At 44.2% G+C, this 26378-nt stretch overlaps 1 protein-coding gene across 1 annotated transcript in view; it reads right to left on the minus strand.

Annotated features, from left to right (window-relative positions):
• Positions 1–26378, minus strand: part of TMPRSS7 (transmembrane serine protease 7) — a 559080-nt gene that overhangs the window by 66361 nt on the left and 466341 nt on the right. Inside the window, exon 17 of the mRNA XM_085623815.1 lies at positions 21784–21920. Coding sequence (XP_085479941.1) covers positions 21784–21920 — 137 coding nt within the window. The remainder of the gene's footprint in view (positions 1–21783; positions 21921–26378) is intronic.

Genomic DNA, 26378 nt, shown 5'->3' on the forward strand with positions numbered 1-26378 from the left:
AGGACCATGGAGGATAGAAGGGAGGGTCAGGACCTGGGCACAGACAAGAGAGTTAAGGGGATGGGGCCTCACAACAGACCGCGCGGGGCGGGCAGGAGGAGCAGTTGCAGCACAACAGACCAGGGAGGGCAGAAGGGTGTGGCAGTAAAATGGACCATGGAGGACAGGAGGAAGGGGATAGGGGCATGGCATGAGGACAGGCAGGGGGGAAGTGGCAGGGACAGGTTACAGTCATCTGACAATGCTAGGCAGGTGGGAGGGGAGTGGCAGCTCAACAGAACACTCAGAGTAGATAGGAGTGGCAGGTCCATGGAACATGGTGGGCAAAAAGGATGAAGCAGGGGCATGCACAAAGACATCGGAGGGCAGGGGGAAGGAGAATAGGGGCAGCAAGCTAAGCACAGAGGCTAAGCAGGAGGTCAATGATGGGCCATAGAATTGGGCAATGGAGGGCAGGAGGAGTGGACTGGTACATCATGCTAAATGGAGGGCAGTGGCAGCACATCAGACCATGCATGGCAGGAGGGAGGAGGCTAGTCCATGGATTCAGACAACAGAGGATAAGGAGGAGGTGGATGGGGCAGCAAGCCAACTGTTCAGAGAAGGTGGGTATTAGGAACTTTATTGTTTTTAAAATGTGTGTCTGTGCGAACTACTTAAAATATGAACAAGTATGCTGCATAATCTCACTTTTATTCAGGAAGAAGAGGACGTTTGTGACTGTGACTCCGGGCTCACTTGGCAGAAACACCCCCTGACCCTCCACCCCATCACTAAATGTAATGCCTGTGAAAAGGGTAGGTGGACGCAGTGTTATATAGAACATAGTCCTGAGAGCACGATTGAAAATGAAAACTAGATATAGTATATGGTATAAACTATGCTCCAAAAAGTGTGATATAAGATGAACCGGGGCGTGAAATATAATATGCAATACATTTTGTGCAATGACAGATTCATTGGAGTGCGCGAGATAGCACAGGCACTAGCGCGTGCTATGCGATATGCGCCTTGGAGTGTAATATGCACAGGGCAGTGTTGTGTAACCTAACTAGTCTCTAAAGTTGTAATATAAAATGTGTGCTGGGGAGTGTAACGTTGCATATGCACTGTGACAAAGATATGGATCCCAGATTGGAATATGTATGGCATAGCGCTGTGCGTTATAACATAGGCATCGAGGAAGGCACGTTAGATGGGGCAATATAACCCGTGCGAAGGAAAGTGTGGCATGACATATTCACGGGGTGGTGTTACAGTGCACATGGGCTAGAGAGTGTCATAGCATACGCACTAGCTGGTGGAATACAACACATAGGTGTGTGGCACTCGGCGGGCACTGGTGGGTGTAACACAGCATTGGGCTCAGCCAGGAGCACGCTGCGACTCTCAAGTGAGGTTCGTCTCTTTTCCAGAGAGTAAAATAAAAAGTATTACACATCCGGTGGTGGATGTGTGTTTTATTAACCGTGAGGGGGGTTTCATGCATAGTTTGGTCGAATTTTTGTCGAATCCCCTTTGAATGGCTTGGTGTGCGTGTGTATTAAATGTGTCCATCAATAGCTACCCATGTTTGTATAAATAAACAACAAGGGTGTCTACTTGGAGAGTACCCACCGGCGGGGGCGCCGGGATTAGGCACGGTAGGGCGTCAGACACGTCAGAGCTTCACTAGCGGTGTAAACACATTCCACGTGGATTCATTGTATGCATAGTCGCCTTTTAATAAATATCACGCAAATCGTCATGGTGATAGGTACATACGGTTTGTCCAGCATATCCTAGGTGTTTCTATAAATATATATTTTTTTAAAATAATAAAAAACAAATGCCGGCCCGGGGGGATGGGGACCCCGTGGCCATAAGTGGCCTGAGGAGGGGGGCAACGCAGACCCCCTCCTAAAGAATTTAAAAAAAAAGACCATGACCCAGGGGTTGGGGTCCCCGGGCCGATTAAGGCCTTGGGAGGGCCAAATTTATTTTTTTCAACCAAAAAAATCAGGGTGCAGGCCCTGGGGGATGGGGTCTCCAGTGCCAATAAATTAGAAAAAGAAGGGGGGCCACACAGCCCTCCTTCTTAAATAAATAAAAGACCGGCATCACGCCAGAGGCCACGCCACCTCCTTGAAGCACTCTGCAAACGCGACCCCTGGCCAGTTGTAAGTTGGGGAATTAATTCCCCTTCAATACTGAGGGTCCCTGAGGGCCAACTAGCCCAACAGGTATCTCCAGTATGCGCCAGGGAGCTGCGTTGCAGACAGGTGTTCTGAGGCCACGCCCCTTTTTACACCTCTATGCAACGCAGCTCTGTGGCGCTTACTGGAGGTACCTAGTGGGCTAGTTTGACCCTAGGGACCCTTAGGATTCAAGGGGACTTAATCTCGCAACTTAGAACGGCCACAGGGTGCATTTACATAGTGGTGAAGGGAGGGGACGGGGCCTGAGGTGACGTGTGCAAACACGCCCTGTGTCGCGTTTTAAGTTGGGGAAATAATTCCCTTTCAATCCTGAGGGACCCTGGGGGCCAACTAGCCCACCAGGTGCTTCCAGTATGCACCACTGCTCTGCGTTGCTGAGAGGTGGTGCAGGGCGTGCCCCTTTTTACACCTCTCTGCAATGGCGCTTACTGGACGTACCTAGTGGGCTATTTTGCCCCTAGGGACCCTCAGGATTCAAGGGGACTTAATCTCCCAACTTGAAAAAAACGGCCACAGGGTGTGTTTACACAGTGGGGAAGGGAGGGGACGGGGCCTGAGGTGACGTGTGCAAACACACCCTATGGCGCATTTTAAGTTGGGGAAATAATTCCCCTTCAATCCTGAGGGCCCCTGGGGGCTACCTAGCCCACCAGGAGCTTCCAGTAAGCTCCACCGAGCTGCGTTGCAGAGAGGTGGTCCAGGCCGTGCCACTTTTTACACCTCTCTGCAACGCAGCTCTGTGGCGCTTACTGGAGGTACCTAGTGGGCTAGTTGGACCCTAGGGACCCTCAGGATTCAAATGAACTTAATCTCCCAACTAAAAACGGCCACAGGGCATGTTTACACAGTGGTGAAGGGAGGGGACGGGGCCTGAGTTAATGTGTGCAAACACGCCCTGTGGCGCGTTTTAAGTTGGGAAAATAATTCCCCTTCAATCTTGAGGGACCCTGGGGGCCAACTAGCCCACCAGGTGCTTCCAGTAAGCGCTACTGCGCTGCGTTGCAGAGAGGTGGTCTAGGCCGTGCCCCTTTTTACATCTCTCTGCAACACAGCTCTGTGGCGCTTACTGGAGGTACCTAGTGGTCTAGTTGGACCCTAGGGACCCTCAGGATTCAAGGGGACTTAATCTCCTAACTTAAAATGGCCACAGGGCGTGTTTACACAGTGGGGAAGTGAGGGGACGGGACCTGAGGTGACATGTGCAAACACGCCCTGTGGCGCATATTAAGAGGTAGTTTTAACCCCTGCCCTATTATATACTAGGGGCTTACAGAGGAGGTCAAGCTAATCACAGGGGGACCACAATGCATAGAGTTCCCTAGTGTATGTAGGTGTTTTCACTGTATTCTGAGTGTCTTTAAACATAGCACTGGCTCTAGGACTGGTCATTTGAGATGTCATCAGTGATGTCATCAGTGATGTCACTGACCATGTCATGAGTGATGTAATATGTGATGTCATCAGCAGTGCATTGCGGGCGCGCGAGTTATAGTTAGCTGAACTAACTATAACGGGGGAATTTCAATGGTTTTGTACGAGTGAAAAGTCCAGCTAACTGTAACGCCCCTGAAACCAATGGTTTTTTCTGTGAATTTCTAAGGTTTTTTAAATGGTAATTCCTAACTATAACGTGCCTGAAACCTATGGTTTTTTCAGTGAATATATATTATAAAACAGTTGAAACATGTACATGATTAATAAACAATTGAATAATTTATTATCAATTTAATTGTTTTATTTATTTATGTATTTGTGGAAATGTGGATTTTCCTGGTCAGTTATGTCCCCTATCTTGGACCCCAACGGTTCTATATACATATTACAAGTACATGTATGTTCCCTCCAGTTCCAGTTTCTAAGACGCAAACATATGTGTGTCTACCGTCGACATGTTCTCTGTCAGATCCGCCATCAATGGGCTGGATATTCGATTCCTAGGTATGAAAGGCCACCGACTTTATATGGCTAAGTTACTACATTTTTACAGTTCAGGCAAGTAGGCCCGATTCTGTCCTCAAAGCCTTTCCCTGCTCTCTGTCTCTGACAGCTTCAGCTTGAGCTCGCATCTGTATCCATGAACTTTGTCCTACTCCCTGTGCAGCTAACGGTGCCTGCCTCGGCCAGTTTTCGCCTGTCTGCCAAGAAGCTGTATTTCACCTTCGAATTATCTATTTTGCTCTTCAGCCGATGCATTCCTGTCTAGTGATTTAGGTAAACATTTCCTTTAGCTCACAAGCAAAGGACTCAGCTTTCCGTCCTCCTGCAAGTGATTCATAGCCCTGCTGCCATGGAAAGTTTTCTGCCCCTCACATATTATATAGACACTTAGACGCTTGTACACGCACACACAGTTAGTATAGAATAGATTCTGTCCGAGAGTCCTTCTTTGTGGATAAACTAGTTCTCTAAACATAGGATGGTAGATATGATTTGGGATTAGGTTGACTTGACCCCTCAGACTTCTCGTCTCCACATGTAGAGCTAAATGTCAAGTCCCCTTCACCCCCTAGTTGCACGTCAATTACACGTCATACTGCTGCGCGCGCATCTATGCTAAGTATTATCTTATAGATCCACCTATGTCTGATAATCCTAACCAATCATGTTTCTTTTATTCCTTATTACGCCTAGTTTCAATTTCGTACCTGTTATGTCATTTTTCTTATCAAATGTTACGCCTTCTACATTCGTTTCATTGTAATGCACTTATTATAAAAATGCATGTCTGTCAACAAAATATTGTACTTCACTTCCTGAACCCTCGTGGTGACGGAACCTGAAGGCCGCGACTCGAGTCGGCCATTTTGAATGGAATAAAGCCCATTTAGAAAACCTCTTATACCACGGATTCTGCCTCTTGTTATTTTGAGCTATTTTATTTTATTTTAAGATTCCGTATGAAATTCAGTCCGGTAATATTTATTTTATTTACCACATAATGGCGCCCGAACAGGGACACTTTCTCATCTCACGCGCCGGCGGTGCGTTGCAGGCCCGGTCTCCTGCCACAGCTGGACGGACCATAAACGCGTACCAGCAGGATTTCCTGTAAGCTCCCTCCGGTCAAGCGGGGGCGACTGAGGCTGCGATCAACCCAGACGAGGCGGTGAGAAGTGCGAAGTATCCCGACCAGAGCCTAGCTGAGAGAGCAAGATCCGAGGTATACAGAGGCCCACCAGGTTTTCCGAAATCCCGATGTCCAGAGGGTCCGCTGTCCGCAGTTATCGAGTCCTGTCCATTCTCTGAGGCCTTCCGTTTCAAGGAGCTACTCGGTGAGTACCATCGCCGGGGAGGCGTGTTGACGCGCACATAGGTTGTGCCGGTCAAAACGGATTTGGGTACACAAATCCGGTCTGCACTGTTTAGCAGTGTATATGTACTGTTTAGCAGTATATCAAGTATTCCGAAGTATTCAGTTATTGTCAAGAATTCAGCGTGGTGATTAGTTAAGCAGACTGTCATCATTGTCGACCATTATTAAATGTTTAATGTTTAATGTTTAAAGTATTCAGAAAATGTCTTGCATATTGTGGTATGAATGACTGTTCATTGTTCACTGTTCATTATTGTGTTTCTCGTATTAAGTAAGTTCAAGAGTAAGTATCAGATCAGTTGTCAATATGCCGCTCTTCTCGAAGTTAAGACAGATTACCACCAGAAAAGGGGTGCTTGAAGAAGCAGTTCCTATTCCTCCTAGAGACACTCCAGGACATTTCATGTACCATAAGCATGGCTTAGATGCCATATTGTTTCTTGATCTATGGGTAGATTATACCAAGGGATTACCGGAAAGTCAAAGGTGGCCCGCAGCGGGAACCTGGGATGCAGAGTGCATCATGAAAGTGGAGGAAGAGTTATGGAAAAGAAAGGTCAGACAGTCACAGAAAGACGCTGTTGAGTTATGGCGTAAAGAATCTCATAGACGAACAGAAAAAGCACGTAGACAAGAAGAGAGGAGTAAAGAAAGTTCAAATAAAGTTCAAGAAAATCTATTAATTGAGGAAGGTATCCGAGTGAGATCAGAACAAGTAAATAGACAAAGAAATGCTCTTATGAACGGTATGTATCCCCTTCTAGCCGAAGGATTACCTAAGGCTGCTCCAGAGATACCAAAAGACTTGCCACCCCCATTATTTCCAATTAAGGTACATCCAAAGGGGCTTCCCAGAACCGCAGAAGATGTTTTTCTTTCCTCATATCTAGATGACGCAGCTCCCGAGTATGCTAACGCCGCACCACATAGACCATCTGGCAGAGGGGTTCAACGTCAGGATCAGGTATCTGTCCCCGTGCAACAGCAAGTTCCGACACAAGCGTCGGCAAGCACATCTGTTTCCGCATCTGTCTCCGCAGTCGACTCTACAGGGGTATCGACACCCATAGTTGCTGTGTCACGTTCGACGAACCCATTCACACCCGACGCCCCAGATGGGGCCACGGGAGGTGCTAGCAGTACTTTTACACCACCTAGAATAAATAAACTTGTCTTTCAAGAGTCAACACATTCACGTACACCAAAATTCGTAAATGAACGTACGCTTAAGGAACTCCTTGTAAATTGTAGATATGACCCCGTGGTCGGTAAAGAGGACGAAATGGTCCTGGCATCATTACGTATCAGGCGAGCCGCAGAGTATTTAGCAAGGTTACCAGGGATGATTACGCATCTGGATAACATATATCATTTTGTTCAAACAGGACGAGATCCAGGATGTATTAACAGAGCTATGGAATTCCAGAAAGTAGAGATACAGGGGGAACTGTTACGTTTCCTCATAAACTGTGTGATCAGAAATCAAGATCGTCCGGGGGTAGACCCGAATGCAATGCTTATTCTTACAAAATGGAGTCAGAATATATCGGAAGGGAGACACGATAAGCAAAATTGTATAATAGCCATGTGCCGAAAAATCCGTAAAGAAATAGAGCGTATTCATGAAGAAAGATTGGGAACAGACGAGTTTGAGCAAGATGAAGTGTCCGAATCAGGGAACTCTGCAAGACAGTCAGAGACCATAGCCTATGTAGGCAGAGGAAGATCCTGTGATAATGCTAGATGTTTTTCTGATCCCATACACTCAGTATGCTCAAATAACAGCAGAACGTATCCAACGCCTGTAATAAATCTGAAGTCTCCTGAACATTCGTTTCAAGCCGCAGATAAAATACTACGAGAACGAAGGGGTTATCACCTCCTCGATTCCATAGATGAGCAAGAATTAGCCAGATCAGCCGTTCACTGGATTGTTAGTCCTGAAAAATACGGTGATGAGACCGTAGCACACACGTTTCTCAACCTCAGTACAGATGAGCAACGTTTAGCTGGAATCTATATGATTCAGCAACTCCTCATATTATATAAGAGCCAACATGCTGACCCTGGTCCTTTACCTGATATATTAACGGAACTACTCACGTACAGATGGAGAGGTTCTAGTAACAAGCTAATTAAAGAGATATTAGTGTCACGTAAGCAGTACGTCCTTTTTGTAAATCCAGATTCTCTCTCCCTGCCCCCCAGAGAAAGAGCACCGTACTACATGGATAGACAAAATCCTTTACGAGAGGTGCACCCAATAAAAGGCGAAGACAATGAGTTTCACCGTGTATTTGTTTACACACCCATATCAAAAATGGAATTATTAGAAATGAAGAAAGTAGTACCTAGTCATGACAAAGACCCAGCGGGTTTCCACCGAGAAATTAAAGACATGTTACTGATGGGAGAGTACACCTTTCCTGATATTATGACGATATTAAAGGTGCTTTTGCCTGCTGGCATTTATGAAAAACTGAAAGAAAAAGAGTGGGAAGTGGGAGACCAAAAGATAGACTGGACAGCATTAGCAGAGGAAGAAAGGGCCCGAACTGCAGGTTCAGGGCTCGGGGATAAAGTTAAACTGTTACCAGGTTTACTAGTACAGGTACTGCCACGTTTATTAACTACAAAAAAAGGAAGATTGGGGTGCAATCACAGCCTGCAAACAAAAGCAAGATGAAGACACAAGCGATTATTATGCTCGATTTGAAAAATGTTTTGGTATAAATAGTGGTATAAAAGCAAGTAGTGATTCATATCCACATTTATTTGTGACAAAATTAGTGGAAAATGCATTACCTCCAGTAAAGAATAGAATATTGAAATTCGAGAGTACCTGGCAAAGTAACACTCCGTCGCAAATGCTACAAATGTTACAGTATCATCACAATAGAATTAGGGATGAACAAGAACACGAGCATAGACGCATGAAGGATACAAAAATGAAAATGCTAGTTTCTCAGACAGTACCAGCAGATGGTCACAAAAAGGGTGTGACACATTCTGGTGATTCTGCAGTTCCTGTAAAAGGAACCTGCAATTACTGTAAACAACTAGGCCATTATGTACACGATTGTCCAGTCCTGAAACGTAATATAGCTACAGGTATTGCAAAGGAGAGACCACGATTAGTTAGACAAGATCAGAATGAGCAAGGAGCTATGCAGCATGGACAGTCCATGCCAGTTCAGCAACAGTCCATGCCAGCCTCACAGCAACCCATACAGTTTGTGCCAGCTGCACCACCGTTGCCTGCTACTGCCACACAAACTACAACACGACAAATGTATCAGACTGCACAGTATGAATACCCTGAGTATCAGCGCTACGCATGAACCAGCCTAGAGAGGGAAGTTGACTTACCGCTTATCGAGATTCCTGTAGATCAAGAAGGACCTTATGTACATAGTGAATTATTAGGTCAAGATAGAAAATTCTTACTCGATACAGGGGCAAGTCGAACAACTATAAAACGAAGTGAAGTTCCAGGGGCACCCCTCTCAGGCTCTCAAAATGTTTCCCTTGGTTTTTCGGGAAAACCTATTGTTAATGAAGTATCACAGCCTCTACCACTTACGATAGGACCTTTGACACGAACTACAGATTTATTGCTTACTAAATCATGCCCAGAAAATCTGTTAGGAATTAAAACTCTGAAAGCACTAGGAGCCATAATATGTTGTTCTCCGGAAGGAGTAAGGTTGTTTTTGCGTGATTTTAAAGGTCACTATGTGTCTAGAGACATGGATCCCCGACTACAGACTTTACCAGTACATCTATGGGCACAAGGCCCTACGGATGTTGGCTGCATGAACATTACACCCTATCGAGTTACATTGAAAGCAGGAGTGGTACTACCACGAATGCGACAATACAAGTTACCGCATGATGCTGTAGTGGCTTTGCTGAAAATCATTGATGAGCTAATTGCCCAGGGAGTAGTTGTAGAAACAGACTCCAATGTATGTAATTCGCCGATAATTCCGATTCTTAAACGAACTGATCCTACTGCCCCACCAGTGTACCGATTGGTTATTGATTTGCGTGAACTAAACAAGTGTATTGTACCACAATTCCCTGTGGTCCCTGATATATCATCATTGTTGACAGCAATTGATTCCGAAGCAACATTTTTTACTGTAATTGATCTCAAGAATGCCTTTTTCAGCGTCCCAATAGATCCGGAAAGCCAATACTTGTTCGGATTCAGTTTAAATGGGCGCAGTTTTAAATTCTCACGCGCTCCCCAAGGATTCACAGAAAGCCCCAGCATCTACAGCCAAGCACTGAAACGAGAACTTGACAGTATCCACATGCCAGTCAATACAGCACTGCTTCAATATGTCGATGATCTGCTGATCACCGCGAGAAGCGAGCCAGAATGTGAAAAAGCTTCTCTGACAGTTTTACATTTTCTAGCCGACAAGGGGCACAAGGTGTCTCCTTCTAAGCTGCAATTCTGTGTCCAGCGAGTTATTTATCTTGGTCACTCGCTGTCCAAGGAGGGAAGGCAGCTTACACCAGATCGCATCCAGTTAATTGCTAACATGTCAATACCCCAGACACAGAAGGAGGTGCGGGCTTTCATAGGCCTCACTTCATATTGTAGGCAGTGGATCCCTCAGTACGCATTTCTAGCAAAACCACTCATTCAGTTAACCACACAGGAGGCAGCCACATCGACTGTTCTCCCTTGGACTCAGGAACATACACAAGCTTTTGAAAGCCTAAAGAAAGCTTTATGTCAAGCACCTGTTTTAGCAACACCATGTTATAACAAACATTTTACACCCTTTGTTACAGAACGCGAAGGTACTGCCTTGTCAGTACTCACTCAGGATCAAGCAGGATCACGCAAGCCATGTGCTTATTTTTCCAGTACAGTATAAGTACCACATGCAGTAGAGATTCTTGTGAACCGAACACAAACACAACACTTGACCATAGCAAGACTTACCGGTTATGAACTGACATTGTTTCAACCACACATAGAGATCCGACGGTGTAATACATTGAATCCTGCTACACTATTACCTGTAATTGGAACAGACCCACTAGCTCATGATTGTGTTGAAATCATTGAAATAAAGACGAAACCTAGACAAGACTTGACAGACGTTCCATTGTTAGATCCAGACCTGACGTTGTATGTAGATGGATCGTGCATGAGAACAAATACAGGAGATTTAGTGGCCGCGTATGCAGTCACAACAGACACTGAAATTATTGAGACACATTGTATAGATATTCTGTCAGCCCAAGCAGCAGAACTTATGGCTCTAACGCAAGCCTGTATTCAAGCCACAAATAAGAAAGTTAATGTATACACTGACTCACGTTATGCATTCGGAGTTGTACACGACTTCGGCGTGCTATGGCGAGAGAGAGGTTATTTAACGTCCCATGGTGCCCACATTCAGCACGGACCCCTCATTCATGCCTTGTTAGACGCAATACATCTACCCACTGCTATATCGATTATGAAATGTAAAGCACACACGAAGGTTACTGATACCATTTCTCAAGGCAATGATTTAGCTGACAAAACAGCTAAACAGACTGCTCAGAATCGCACATTAGACATGACAAAGCCAATAGTTCAGACACCAACACAGTGTATGACAATTAAGGATCCCACACTTGACGTAATTGACATACAGACACATGCCACAGCAGAAGAAATAAAGAAGTGGACGGAACTAGGAGGGATCCAGACAGATCAAGGATGGATGACGAAGGAGAAATCTGTATGGTTTCTCCCTGATTCCATGGTTCAAGCCATTATAGCTACAGTTCACAGTCCAGCACATTTGGGAGAGAAGGCTATGCTAGACAGCATTCAGCACATTTGGTTCAACAAACATTTACGAGCAGCAGCTAAACAAAAAGTTCGTACCTGTATGATATGTTGTCAGTTTAATCCAGGAAAGAGTGTTCCCGTAGAGCAGGGTGGATTTCAGCCTCCTGACCATCCTTTTGAAGTCCTCCAGATGGATTATATTCAGATGGAACGTTGTCGAGGATTCAAATATGTTCTCGTAGTTGTCTGCGCTCTCTCCCGTTGGACAGAGGCGTATCCCGTATCAGATTACACTGCCCCGACTACTGCCAAGCAGCTAGTTCGAGAATTCTTCCCACGGTACGGTTTACCACGTGTTGTATATTCAGATAACGGCCAGCCTTTCTCATCCGAATTAATGAAACATGTCTCACTCTTGTTGGGATATCAGTGGAAATTCCACTGTGTCCGACACCCCGAGGCAGCAGGTCTCGTGGAACGACATAATCAACTTTTAAAAATCAGACTGTCTAAAATATGTCAGGAAAAGGGTGTGGACTGGATAGTAGCCTTACCAGTTGCGCTATTCTACATGAGAATGGTAGCACACTCTCGAACAGGGCTATCCCCGTATGAGGTGATCTTTGGTAGACCACCGAATATGTGGGGGACGCCTATACCCCGTAAAATAACTGATGTTGACTGTAATATGCTGACAGATTACCTGGCTTCCTTGATGTCTGCACTACAATCTTGTCGTTCACAGGTAATCGCAGCTTTTCCCGACAACACCGAGGTGAAACCTCATGATGTAATTCCTGGCGATTATGTCCTCGTCAGGAATTTTGATCGGAAAACCCAACTGGAGCCAAGGTGGAGACTTCCTAAGTTGGTCCTGCTGACGACCAGAACAGCTGTGAAGATCGAAGGAAGGAAAGGCTGGGTGCATACCAGCCATATCAAAAAATTTCATGGACTTCCTCCTGACACAAACAGTATTCCCCGTGTGTCTTCCCCCATTGACTCAAAGCTACCTTTGGCTGAGGCCAGTAGCACCGAACTCTATAAACAGAAACTCAGGTCCAGATCTAAACTGTCGGACGATTTGATTGTTTAAGTCCTCTCCAAGGTGAAGCGGTTGAATCTGTCCCGACATGTATCCCTTAGGTCTGAATCATGTAGAGTCCAGAATCATAATGAAACGACATGCTTATTGTAAATCACTGCGTAACCACTGTATTGTGACTTTATTAATTTTGTTTTCCTTGAGTTTTTTAATAGTTACTGCAAGTATATTGTTGCATATGTATTATCCTGTTTCTAAACGTGTTTTCAATATAACTGATGAACATTCTTTTAGTGACCTACCCCCACATGAGTTGTCCTATAGACTTGCGCTGCGCAATAACACATTCATTAGTATGTTACATCATTCCCATCAGACTAGTAATGCCACCAATTGTTGGGTGTGTGGCCGGCTTCCTCCCTATCAGAATAACAAAGGAGTTCTGCCTTTCTTTCCACATCCGTTCACACACAATGGCTCCTGTGGAGCATGGTTTAGTTTATTAAATTCCATAGACCCAGACACAGCAGTTTATCAACAACATTGGATATGGGGAAATCTGAATCTAGTTTTATTCAAAGTCTGTCACCCTAATAAGGAGGGTCACCCCAGTAGAACAGGAACTGATTTAGAAAATGAAGTGTATAAATTAGGTAATTTTACGCCTAATCTTATGATTTTGAATGTCAAATCCGAAGTTGAACTAATTCTGCCCACTATGTCAGTATTTCCAGTAAAGGGTGAATTATGTGTAAGAAAAGTTGGTTCCATACATATGGGCCATAGCCAATGTGTTACTACAGTAGAATATCGTGATCAAGGTAAATCTTCATTTAGAGCTTCTCGCCATTCTTACTTTATATGTGGCCAGACGGCATATATGCGTCTGCCTCTAGATTGGGATGGTACCTGTTACATCGCATTCCTTTTGCCACCTGTTTTCCTAGCTCCTCCTGATTATTATCGACATGTTCATTTAGTACACAAAAGAGAGCGGAGAGATCTCCCAGTTGTCGATTATACTGAGACGGCATGGGACAAGTATGTAGATTTCAATAAAGGTATCTTTCCCTATATAGGTACTATATCAAATAGTAAGCTGATACGCAGACTAACCAAGACTCTTGAAGCTGTAGTAAACGAGACTATAGCCGCCCTAGGCAATCTGACAGAGGAACAATCAGTGATGAGAATTGTTGTTCTCCAGAATCGTCTTGTCCTTGACGTCATCCTGGCCGATAGGGGCGGAGCTTGCAGGGTCATCGGATCCAGCTGCTGCATATTCATACCAGAAAATTCGCCATCTGTATATAAAGCTATAACACGCCTTCATAAGATTGTAAGCCAGATACACGAGAATCCAGGCACTTGGACGTGGTCCGGGTGGTTTTGGAGTGTGATATCAGCCTGGGGATGGAGAGTTCTATCCTTCCTAGGTATTGGCCTTCTTATGCTCTTCAGTTGTTGTTTATGCCTGCAATGTGGACCAGCGATTTGTGGTCTGTGTGCCACATCATGCATTCCATATCACAGTTCTCGTTCAAAATACCGGAAGAAGAAGGAAGAAGAAATGATGCTCCATGAGCAAATCGATGGAATGATGAAGATTGATATCTCTTGAAGGGCAAGTAGGGGACAAGGAGGGAATGTGGAAATGTGGATTTTCCTGGTCAGTTATGTCCCCTATCTTGGACCCCAACGGTTCTATATACATATTACAAGTACATGTATGTTCCCTCCAGTTCCAGTTTCTAAGACGCAAACATATGTGTGTCTACCGTCGACATGTTCTCTGTCAGATCCGCCATCAATGGGCTGGATATTCGATTCCTAGGTATGAAAGGCCACCGACTTTATATGGCTAAGTTACTACATTTTTACAGTTCAGGCAAGTAGGCCCGATTCTGTCCTCAAAGCCTTTCCCTGCTCTCTGTCTCTGACAGCTTCAGCTTGAGCTCGCATCTGTATCCATGAACTTTGTCCTACTCCCTGTGCAGCTAACGGTGCCTGCCTCGGCCAGTTTTCGCCTGTCTGCCAAGAAGCTGTATTTCACCTTCGAATTATCTATTTTGCTCTTCAGCCGATGCATTCCTGTCTAGTGATTTAGGTAAACATTTCCTTTAGCTCACAAGCAAAGGACTCAGCTTTCCGTCCTCCTGCAAGTGATTCATAGCCCTGCTGCCATGGAAAGTTTTCTGCCCCTCACATATTATATAGACACTTAGACGCTTGTACACGCACACACAGTTAGTATAGAATAGATTCTGTCCGAGAGTCCTTCTTTGTGGATAAACTAGTTCTCTAAACATAGGATGGTAGATATGATTTGGGATTAGGTTGACTTGACCCCTCAGACTTCTCGTCTCCACATGTAGAGCTAAATGTCAAGTCCCCTTCACCCCCTAGTTGCACGTCAATTACACGTCATACTGCTGCGCGCGCATCTATGCTAAGTATTATCTTATAGATCCACCTATGTCTGATAATCCTAACCAATCATGTTTCTTTTATTCCTTATTACGCCTAGTTTCAATTTCGTACCTGTTATGTCATTTTTCTTATCAAATGTTACGCCTTCTACATTCGTTTCATTGTAATGCACTTATTATAAAAATGCATGTCTGTCAACAAAATATTGTACTTCACTTCCTGAACCCTCGTGGTGACGGAACCTGAAGGCCGCGACTCGAGTCGGCCATTTTGAATGGAATAAAGCCCATTTAGAAAACCTCTTATACCACGGATTCTGCCTCTTGTTATTTTGAGCTATTTTATTTTATTTTAAGATTCCGTATGAAATTCAGTCCGGTAATATTTATTTTATTTACCACATATTACTTAATTAACTTCACATACTATACCCTTACAAACTTAGCAGTCTACAGTTAAAATATAACTAATATATCACACAATCCACACCTTTGATAATCAATTAGCTACTTAATTAACAACTAATAATCATTTGTTAATTATTAATTAATCAACGTCCCACCCTACACCCCTACAAACTTTGCAAGACACAACTAAAAGGTAACTAAAATAAATCGGTATTAGCTAATGCACATAATTAGTTATGAATTAAAAATAATAATAAATAAATAACAAATTGTTAATTAATTATTACTTAACTTCCCACCCTATCTCCCTATAAACTCAAAAAGCTCACACCCAAAATATAACAAAAAATATAATTGTTACACAATTTACATAATTAATGATCAATTAAATAATTAGTAATTAATTAATAATTTTTGTTTTATTAATTATGGATTAATTAACTACTCACACTATACCCTTGCAAACCAAGCAGCTCGCACATAAAGTATAACACAAAAAGATAATTTTACTCAATTTCCATAATTACTATTCAATTTAATTAATAGTTATAAATTAATAATTAATTGTTAATTATTTATTGCTTAATTAACTTCCAAATCTATACCCCTACAAAACAAGCAACCTCTTGCAACACTATAAATTACAATTAGCAATTAAATAAAAAATTACTTAATTTTACAAACTACATTTCAAAATATTATTAACAATTATACAAACAATAACATAAAATTAATATATGAATAAAAGCACATCAAGATGAATAAAAAACTATATTTTTTACAACTATATTATTGAAAATTTTATTAACAACAATATTCTTAACAACTATATTAATTTCCTGAAAAAAACAATAATCTTGACAACGATTTTTCTACATCACATTTTTGTATCACAATATTTTTTTCGATATTTCTCTTACAACTCAATCTTTTGTCCAAATACCGCTCGAATCTGAACTGCATGGCATCGAGGAGCTGGTGATTGCTAAGCTGGTCGATGACTGGGGGAGAATGTTTTGATTTGTTCTGCATTCCGTCCATCAATTGGGTGTCTTTTGCTTTCTCGCCCTAAGTGCGCCGGGTATGCCTAGACGTAGGTCCCGGTCTCACTTTGCCACTGGAATCAAGCTATCCTGGCTGAAGAGGGGTGAAACCCCGAAACCGGTCCTAGGATGCTTGTTTCCGGGCATAGCTTGGCAGTTCGGGCTGGACTGTTCCCATGAGGCACAGGGTCAAGACTGATTTGCATATGGCCAGGTCTAAACTGGGGTGGCATGGTGAGCAAAAGAATGATGGATTTTACCCAGATCTCTTGTCTGGGGGAGAATGTTTTGATTTGTTCTGCATTCCGTCCATCAATTGTGTGTCTTAAGCTGGTCGATGAGACATCGGCTGATTCGTTTCTCTAAGAGCTTTGTTGGATATGGTAGGAGGTAGATGAGTTTGTGGCTGGGAAGCATGGCTTGGTCAGCGAATGGTTTCTTTAGCAGGGGCATGATGGTGGAATGTTTGCAAGTGTCCGGAAATGTGGCTAAGTTGAAGGAGGCGTTGAGTATGGGTGCAAGTGCTTCGCTGATCGGTAGGAATTCTTTAGTGAAGGCATGGTGGGTGGAAAGTTCAGAGGGAGCCCTCAAGTGGATGGTCTTCACGGTAGCAGCAATTTCAATGGTGGTGATGGCAGGCCACAAGGTCAGGGTTTGTTCATCTTACGTGATGGGAAGTTGAATTGCGAAGGGATCCATATAAGGGTCGGAGTTGCTGTATATAGTGATGATTTTGTTACAAAAGAATTCTGAGAGTTTGTTGTAAAGGTCTTCTGAGGGGGTGATGTTGCTGGAGTCATCAAGAAGTGCTGTGACATCTTTAATGATGGCCAAGATTTACTTGCTGATGTTACTGCTGGCGTTGATGCGATGATGTATTTATCTGCAGTGTCTTGTTTTGTTTTTCATTTGCCCTCTAGTTGCCTGCTGTGGTGTTTCATCAGCCTCACTTCTGCTGTGTATCAGCTGGCCTGTGGTCAGGCTCCTGCTGTTTGGTTTCACTTGAGGAGAGGTGGGGTGTTAGCACAGGCAGTAATCCAGCTGTTGAGGTTCTTGATAACTTTGGGCTAGTTGCTGCTGTGCATGGGACAGTCCATGGAAATGGCCGAAGCTAACTCTTCTTCTGAGATTTTTTCCAGCTGTGGAAGGTAGTTTCAATGGTGGTAGGTCCGTGGTGGTATGGGATGGGTATGCTGAAACTGACGAGGACATGGTCTGTACAGGCCATAGTTGCTAGATTGTGGACTGTCACGTAACTATTTGAGGAGAAAATTGGGTCCAATAGATTAGCAGCAGTGTGAGTGGGTTTCGTAAAGTCCTGAGGGAGGCCAAGGTTTCAGAGGTTTTAAAGAAGGGCCGTAGAGTTTGGGACAGTGTGGTTTTCCAGATGATTGTTAAGGTCTCCAAGGAGGATGAAGGTGCTGACGATGAGGGGCGCCATGAAGTCTGTGATGTCACTGGCAACATTTCTGAAGGATCCTGGTGGTCTGTATAGGAGGGTTCTCCAGGGAGAAGTTGTCCGTGATGCCTATTTCGAATGTAAGGTATTCTATCCAGCCTGTAGGGAGGGGTGTCTGTGTAGGTGGTTCAGCTGATGGTATCTTTGAATATGATGATGACTCCAACTCCTGCCTTGTGCTGAAGGTCTTGCCTGGCGATCTTGCACCTGGTGGGAATGGCTGAAGCATCATAAGGTGCAGAGATTGGGTTTAGCCATGTGTACCTGAGGAAGAGCAGGTCTGGAGTATGGTTGTGTAGTAGGTCATATATCTCCTGTGCAAGTGAGTGAATGTTGTTTGGGTGGTGTTTGGTCTGTGTGAGCATGAGCACATGGCTGGTTTGTGTGAGGTGAGTGAGTAGGGTAATGTGTGCTGTTGGTGCAGGAGTGATGGATGTAGGATGTGAGAGAGTGCATGAGAACGTGCAGGAGGTGCATGTGAATGTTTCCTCTGTGTTTTGTGGTGTGATGTGGCAGCAGAGCGGCAGCCAGGAATAAGAGCACGGAGGTACGCAGTAGTGTAGAGGTGGGTAGAGGAGGAACCAGGGTTCCTGGTCCTGGGCATAGCCCAGGTTTGGACGGGCACAGAAAAGCTTGCCTTTGGCCCACCAGCGTTGCATCCATGCTACAGTCATCATAAAAAAGGGTCTGGGAGGTGGGAGGAGCACAGGGTACCATGGAAGGGAAACCAGTGATACCACTTAGTATGCTGATAGATGATGGGAAATCCGGTGGTCACTTCTTGTGCAGATTGATGGTGGGACAGTTTTGCCAGGAAACCAGTGATGTCACTTCCTGTGCAAATGGATGTTGGGAAATCCAGTGATGTCCCTTCCTGTTCAAAAAGATGATGGGTGATCCAGTGAAATCACTCCCTGTGCAGTTGGGCAAGGGGAAATGAAGTCATCTTTTTTGGCTTCTTCTTTCAAAGACTTTTTTGGGGAAAACCAGTGATGTCACTTCCTATGCATATGGATGATGGGAAATCTAGTGATGGACAATGGGAAATTAAGGCTTCTTGCTTGACATCTTCTTTTTATGCTGACTGAGTTATTGGAGAAAAGAAGTATCTCAAGTTTTGAAAGCAGATGAGAATTCTATTCTCATGGGCCTCCAGCCCACATCTCTGCCTAGATCTTCATTAAATTCCATATTCACCACTTGGAACCGATGGGCCTATTGTTGCATTTTTCAGATTCATATGTCCACAGTTTGAGGCTCAGGTCCAGTCTGCTTGTGAGCTTGTATGCCTCATTACAAAAAGGCCACAAGTAACCCCATGCCTCTTAATCATTCTCATCAAGTATGTGCCTCGTTAATCATTTTCTTATTTTCATAGTGGTGAAAAATAACAAGGGAATCGTCAAGAGGTTCTCTTTGAAATACCTGAAATCACCTCCTCACCTATACCAGCATGACATTTTATAGAACTACATTGATGCACAATAAACATCTTTTCTGCCCAAGCGCACACCTGTGATACTCCAGAAATAGTAATAAAACATGACCTCATCTTCTCACTGAAAAATGGTTCGCCCCACCTCTTAATTTTCTTTTACCATCTTAGTCCCTCCTGTCTATTTAATGGTACACTAAGACAGACCCAAGAAAAGAGAAGAGATATTGCTTTCATTTGCAGACAGAGGAAATGTGCCCTGACTCATTCACGTTCTTTCTCTTCCTTTGTACTCTTGCTCATAATATTTAGATTTACTCATGACAAGACCATCTGAGTTTATATCATTCTCTTAACTCTGTCTGCTTTCCTCCATTTTAGGGTAATTCAATCACATAACCACTTTCATGGCTTTTTAATACACAGTCAATATCACTCAAGCAGCATAATATTTTAGTCATGAAGGCCATGTAATCTGAATTATAAATCATTCTGACATGATCAGATTTAATGGTTTGTCCAGCAAGCAATCACATTCAGAACTAAACCACAAAACCTCTCTGGACATTATCAAAACCCTGCATCTCTTTCCCTGAAATGTTCTCAAACATCTCAAACATCAGAAAAAAACATGTTTGAGAACTTGAAAAATATCCAAGAGACAACACACACATGGCTTCTTACCAGCTCACAAAAATAGAATGTTTCAAAGATATAATATTTCATGCTAAAGCTCAATCTCTCAATAAAAAGATAAATATAACATCAAATTGCCTCACTAATCTTTGCCATGGCACAGAGAGGAACTTCATCTCATTTGCAGTTACATTCCCAATAAAAATAATATCAGTAATTAATTCACTATCCATAATCCAGGTGATTTAATAAACAAAACCTTAATTCTGTACAATGTAGCACTATGCACTACTTTGCACTACTTTACATCAAGGGGACTACCATGGGTGGCATATGGGCATCTCATGCAACACCTCATGGGTTTTGATGCAAACACTTGTCTACTAACATTTGTCGACAAAGTCTTGCGCCAAAATATTATACCTCATCGAGGCTTAACAGTACAGCAACTTTTAAAAGCGTCCACATTTGTTCAATTTGCATGTGCATTGCACTGGATAGAACATGTACATAGTGGTAAAAGTATTAAAGTAACGTTTTTGTACTGATAGAGTCTCCTTCTAATACAAGACAAATGTTTGACAGGATTCACACACACACTATTGCATTATGGCACAAGCGTGTGTGCATTGGCGCATGAAACCCTAAAGTGTGCCAGCACTAGGGGAGAGGAAAACAACACTATATCTTACTATTTACTTTCTCTCATCATTTGACCCAATACAGAGACTTTGGATGGTGCTCTGCATTGTGCAAAATCTTAGTAAATCTGCTTGCTTGTCTCTCCAAAACGTATATCATGCCTTTTATATCCTCATTTTCCTGTTCCTGTGCAAGCTGGAAAATCTGCATCATCTAAACTACTAACCTGTGGTGATTGGTTTTGCACTGGTTGAAGTATGATGGAATGCCACATGGAATGTGTAGTGTTAAGAATGTTGGAATGCAAGGTGGAACCTGGGACTGTATTAGTAGGTAGTGAGTAGTTAGGATGGTTTTCACCATGGCTCCACACCTTTCCCCCATTGGTCCTTTGTGACCTCGCCTACTCATGAATAGTCTACTCACCTCAAACCCAGTTCAGCCTCTAGTATTTTCTTAGGCTCATCACACGCGATGAAGAGGGTTTGAGCAATGGATTTATTTCCCTTGATCCTTCCTCCTCATCTAATGAGCTACTTTAATCGAAAGGGATTCAGATTATTTTCTTAGATGGAGAACCATGATTGTACTGCACAATATGATGACACTTTCCATTTCCAACAAGCTAAAGTGGCTATCCACTATCCTTGGAACATATTGCATTCCACTGTGGCCTTCACCCTTTTGCATCCCCTAGAACTTTGTGAAAGATGCACTAAGTGACTACATTGAAACACATCACTTTACAGGTTTCCTCAGCAATGCTGACAGACTTTTATGTGGACAATAGCAAAAAGATCATGGGTGATTAGGGGCTGGCTCAGAGCAAACACTACACTGTCATCAACATAACAAAAAGTAATGAACAAAGAGAAATTTGTAGAGGGAATTACAGGCCCCTAGAATGTAGAAGCCATTGCCATCAGGAAGATTTGACGTAGTCTTCAGGGGACTTAGGGCCAATGGTAAGATTTATATTGCAGAACAAAGGGACCCCCTCTTGTGCTTGCCACACCAAGAGGAGATGGAGATAAGACTAGATCCCAGGGCTGATCAATCTGTCAATGTGATCAGTTCAGTAATATTTTTATTAACGAATTGTGAAAGTATAGAAATCTGGAGCATCAGATAGTGTTAAAGGATGGGGCTCTTTCTGTAATGCATCTGGTGAGGAATGGTCCCCTACTGTATAGAGGGAAACTCAAAGAGATTCTTAAAGATCTTTGTGTCATGTACATTATAGAACCCATATAAGCAAGTACTTTAGTGGGCGAAAGAGCAATGGAGATGATTTGAGTGATAAGGAGAGCACATCACTGTATTTCACAGGCAGGTTGTGTTGAGTGGGTAATTAGCATGCTTCACTTACTTTGCAAGCATCTCTTTTTCCAGACATTACTCCTGCACAAACCATCCTCGGTGTTATAATTCCATATGTAGAAAGACATATTGTTTGGTTAACAATTTCAACCTCAGCTTTTTGAAGAATAGTTGAACCTCTCACACCTAAAAGACACATACAGGAATTTTTTCATCAAAGAAATTACATGCTTGGGTGGTTACAATTGTTTTACAAATGCATGCTTTAAATTCAACTATTATTGTACTGTCTTTACCATGTGTCCAACGCACGATCCATTATGTATTGGCTCTTGAACATGAGGCATTGCTTTCATGCAACTTCAGTTATGTTACATTATGCTAATTTGTTCTGGCCCAAAGGATACATACCAACTATATTACAATGCAAAAGGATACATAGGACGACAAGCTTTTGAAGAATGGTAAATAATTGGCTTCTGTGCTGAAGGCAGCATGTTACACGGTAACATGAAAACATAACATGTTTATTTGTAAAGCACACCCGTAGGTATTTTGGCGCTGAAAAGCAGATGTTTATTGTTACCCAATTCAATGGTACTCATCTTGACACTTCCACAAAGAGTGCTCTACCTCCTGTCCACCATCTCCTGGAGTTCTATATTTTGTGAAGCAATGTTCAGAAGGAGCGTTAATCCCTAATTTGGGTGCTCCATTGAAACTTCCTCCTTCAAATTCTCGGTACACATTCTGAAGTCCCTGTTGTACATTGCACCTAACCTGTTCTGTACCCCTGTTGCTCCTGGCTAGCAATCAATGTTTTAGGAACATGCAAAATGTCTTTCAAGTGTTCTCTTCTAGATACAGTTATCTGTACATTTGCTATCCGTAATAGCCCTGTCAAAAGGTATGCTTGGGTGGCACTTCGGAGAAATGATCGAACACACTGAGGTCACCCGTTGAGGGAAGGGCATAAAATGAAAATTGCTTCCAGAGTTGTTATGTGGAAATGTATTTAAGTAATTTGGTTAAATTAGAGAAGAGAGAGAGCGAGAGCGAGAGAGAGAGAGAGAGAGAGAGAGACAGACAGAGGGGGAGATAAAGAAAGACAAACAGAGAGATAATATAGCAAGCATCTCAATTTTGTGTTTTTAATATTCTACAGGTAATAATAATGTGTGGCAAACCATGGAAAAAATAAGGCTCTATGGGCCATATGTATCAAACTCCCTTTTTGCTATTCCCAAAATGCGATTTTTCGCGAATCGCAAATTGAGAATCGCGAAACGGTATGTAGATAAAAAAATCGCAAAAAATGTACGATTCAGAAAAAATCGCTATTTCCATTGCGATATGTGAAATAGCGATTCCTTATACCACAAAAATCGCAATTTAGAGAACTCAGGTGCAGCATGATGACATCAGAACCAGGAAGTGTGACTACCCATGCTGCACCTGAGTCTCAGAAGCACAGTGAGAGAGTAGGAGTGGAGGTGAGGGATCACTGCAGTGCAACAAACAATGGCAGAGCTTGGAGACATGGCCAGAATGGACAATCAGCAGCAGGGAGAAACACGCAGGAAAAGAAAACAAAAGTTTTCTGAAAGTGAGCTGGAGGTCCTGATACAGGAAATGGTCGTTAGTCACAAGCACCTCTTTGGGAAAGAAGTCCCTGGTGTTCCTGAAACACGCAAGAGGAGGATTTGAGCTGATATCCAGCGTAAAGTAAAGGCAATTGGCATCACCCACAGAAGCTTGGAAGACCTCAGGAAGCGCTGGTACGACATGCGCCAGCGCTCCAAGAAGGTCGCTGCCAGGTTGGAGCAGGGGAAGAAGACCGGTGGTGGGACCTCTACTGCCACCGCCTCAACACCACTCGAGGAAATGGTTGAGGGGACCCTGCTTCTGGAGAGTGTAATGGGCTTGTCAGACCTTGACAGCTCCGACCCCCTGGAACCAAGACAAGGTAAGAAGCATGCCATCACACCTCTGATACCCCCTACTTCCCCCACATACCCAGGAGAGTCCCAGGGGCACCACAAAACTAAAAGTCCAGTGCAGGTACACAAGCACACACATCAATGCATTATGGGTGATGTAGTCACATGCACATAACAGTGGAGCATTGACATCCAGCCAGTCCCAAACAGCATGTGCGCATCAGGAAAGACAAAACACAGACAGACAGACAGGACCTATGTAACTTCAAACAGTGAATTTTAATGCATGACAGATGCAAGTTAGGACAGAAAATTAATGTGTGCATTTACGTCCACAGCACCATCAGAAACACAGGGAACAGTCAGTGGAGGAGAGGATGCATTCCCTAACCCAGAGGAAATAGGGCAAGAGGAGGAGGAGGGAATGGAGGAGGAGGGCAGCCCAGTCATCCCCCCAAAATGCAGGAGGCGGAATGCAGTGCCACCATTGCCCCCGCTGGAGGAGGAAGCCCAGGACTCCGATGGCGATGTCCAACCAGTCACGGAACAGCCAGAGCCACAACACCGTCATCGAGCACTTGCTGATCCTATCCCGCCAATCCCATCCAGGTGCAGGGCACGTGCATCCACCAGTGCAGCAGTACCAGGAGAGGACACAGTCTTCAGAGGGCAGGAGGTGCACATATTGGAAGTCCAGCGCCTGCAGGCCAAAAACATCAGGTCAATACAGCGGCAAATCAGTGTTGGCTTCATGGGCATGACGGGTGCCCTGGAGGCACTCTGTGCTGAACTGAGGGCGGATCGTGCTGCCAGGTGCAGGGAGATGCAGCGCCTAGACCTCTACACCAGGGCGGTCAACCGCCTTTCCTCAGCAACCAATGTGCTGTCAAGGCGCAGCATCAGTATGCAGCGTGAGGTGGCACACAACAGCCAGGACGTGGAAGGGGCCTGGTACAGGTGACATGTGCTGTGGATGAGCTGCGGGCAGCACGCACTACTGGCCCAGGAGTCCTCACTCCGACAGACGAGGACGCCCAATCTGGCAGGAGCACCATTACCCCCTGCCCCCCTGGATAGGTGCCGTAGTGTGCGTCACAAAATGGCTTCTGGGATAGGTGAGGAGGGCACTGTGCACCCACAGTCAGGAGCTACAGGCCGACAGCGCCGCATTTGAGGTGCTCAGACTTGGACAGGGAGAAGGGTGCATCAACCCAGTGTACATGGACACTTGCTCCAGATTGTTAATGCACACTGTGATCCTAGCATGTGCTGGGCATTGAACAATACATTGTGTGTTACACAGGCTGTGTGCAGATATTAATCCTGTAGTAAAGGAAATAAAACACATTTTCGTAATTGATAGTTAGCATTGTGTCATATTTTCTTACCTAGAAATAGTTCTGTGTGATCTCATCTGGCGCCCAGCCGCTGCACCAATTACACCGGCTGGTATGCGTCCTGGCGCAGGTCCCTCCTCATTGGATGAATCCGATTCACTGAGCTCCACTGTTGTGCCTTTCCTGGTGGCAATGTTGTGCAGCATGGCACATGCAACCACTATCTTGCAACAGGTCTGGGGGCTGTATTGTAGTGCCCCTCCACTCTTATGTAGGCATCTGAATCTGCTCTTGAGAATCCCGAAGGTCCGCTCAATGGTACATCTGGTTGCTATGTGGGCACTGTTGTACCTCCGCTCCCCAGCGTTGGCAGGATTCAGGTAAGGAGTCAGTATAAAATCACGGACCGTATACGCACTGTCACCTGGTGGGCGGGAGGAATATGGTTAAACACTGTCCTGCCAATGCTGTCCTTTACTAGTGTGTCCTTTGTACAAATGCTATTACCTAGTAGGTATCCCTCACCAAACTCCCCACTTGTGAGTCGATGGTGTATCCCACTGTGACTGAAGATGAAAGCGTTGTGTGCGCTGCCTGGGTATTTTGCGACATTGTCTGTGATAATGTGCTTGGCATTACACACCACCTGTATGTTCAGGGAATGGTAGGATTTACGATTCCTGAACACATACTCGTTCTGGGAGGGGGGGGGATATGGCGACATGTGTCCCATCTATGCATCCAATGACGTGGGGAAACTGTGCAATTTGATAGAACTCCTGCTTGGTCTGGTCTAGTGCCTGTGGTGTGCTGGGGAACTGGATGTGGTGATGCAGCCTCTGTACAATGGCATCAAGGGACGCGTGGAAAAAGCGGGACAATGCACTCTGTGAGACCCCTCCTGCTGTGGCTATCACCCCCTGGAAGCTACCTGATGCCTAGAGGTGCAGTGAGCACAGAACTTGGATATGGGTGGGGATGGTGTGTGTCCTGCGTGTGGGATGTTCAAGTATAGGTTTGAGCTTCGCTATTAAATCCAGGATGCTCTCCTCATTCAGCCTGTAGTTTGTATGGATCTCCTCCTCAGTACGCTGGAACAGGGTTATACGCGCATGAAAGATCCTTTCCTGGCGTCTCCTTCTCTGTGCAGCAGCTCTGAGTCGCAGCCTCCTGGCTATCACATACAGCCCAGCCATTGTTGAAAAGATCTGTTGCATTTTGGGCCTCCTTAAATAGTTGCACCTGGTTACCACCTGCTCAGACTTGGTGGTAATTGCAATTCTCAAAAATGCAAATTTCGGAAAATCGCAATTAGCGATAATTTCATCCATTCAGTTCTGCGATTTCGCAAGTTGCGAGCTCAGCAA

Source organism: Triturus cristatus, chromosome 8 (genome assembly GCF_964204655.1).
Source record: "Triturus cristatus chromosome 8, aTriCri1.1, whole genome shotgun sequence".
NCBI classification, from domain to species: Eukaryota; Metazoa; Chordata; class Amphibia; order Caudata; family Salamandridae; genus Triturus; species Triturus cristatus.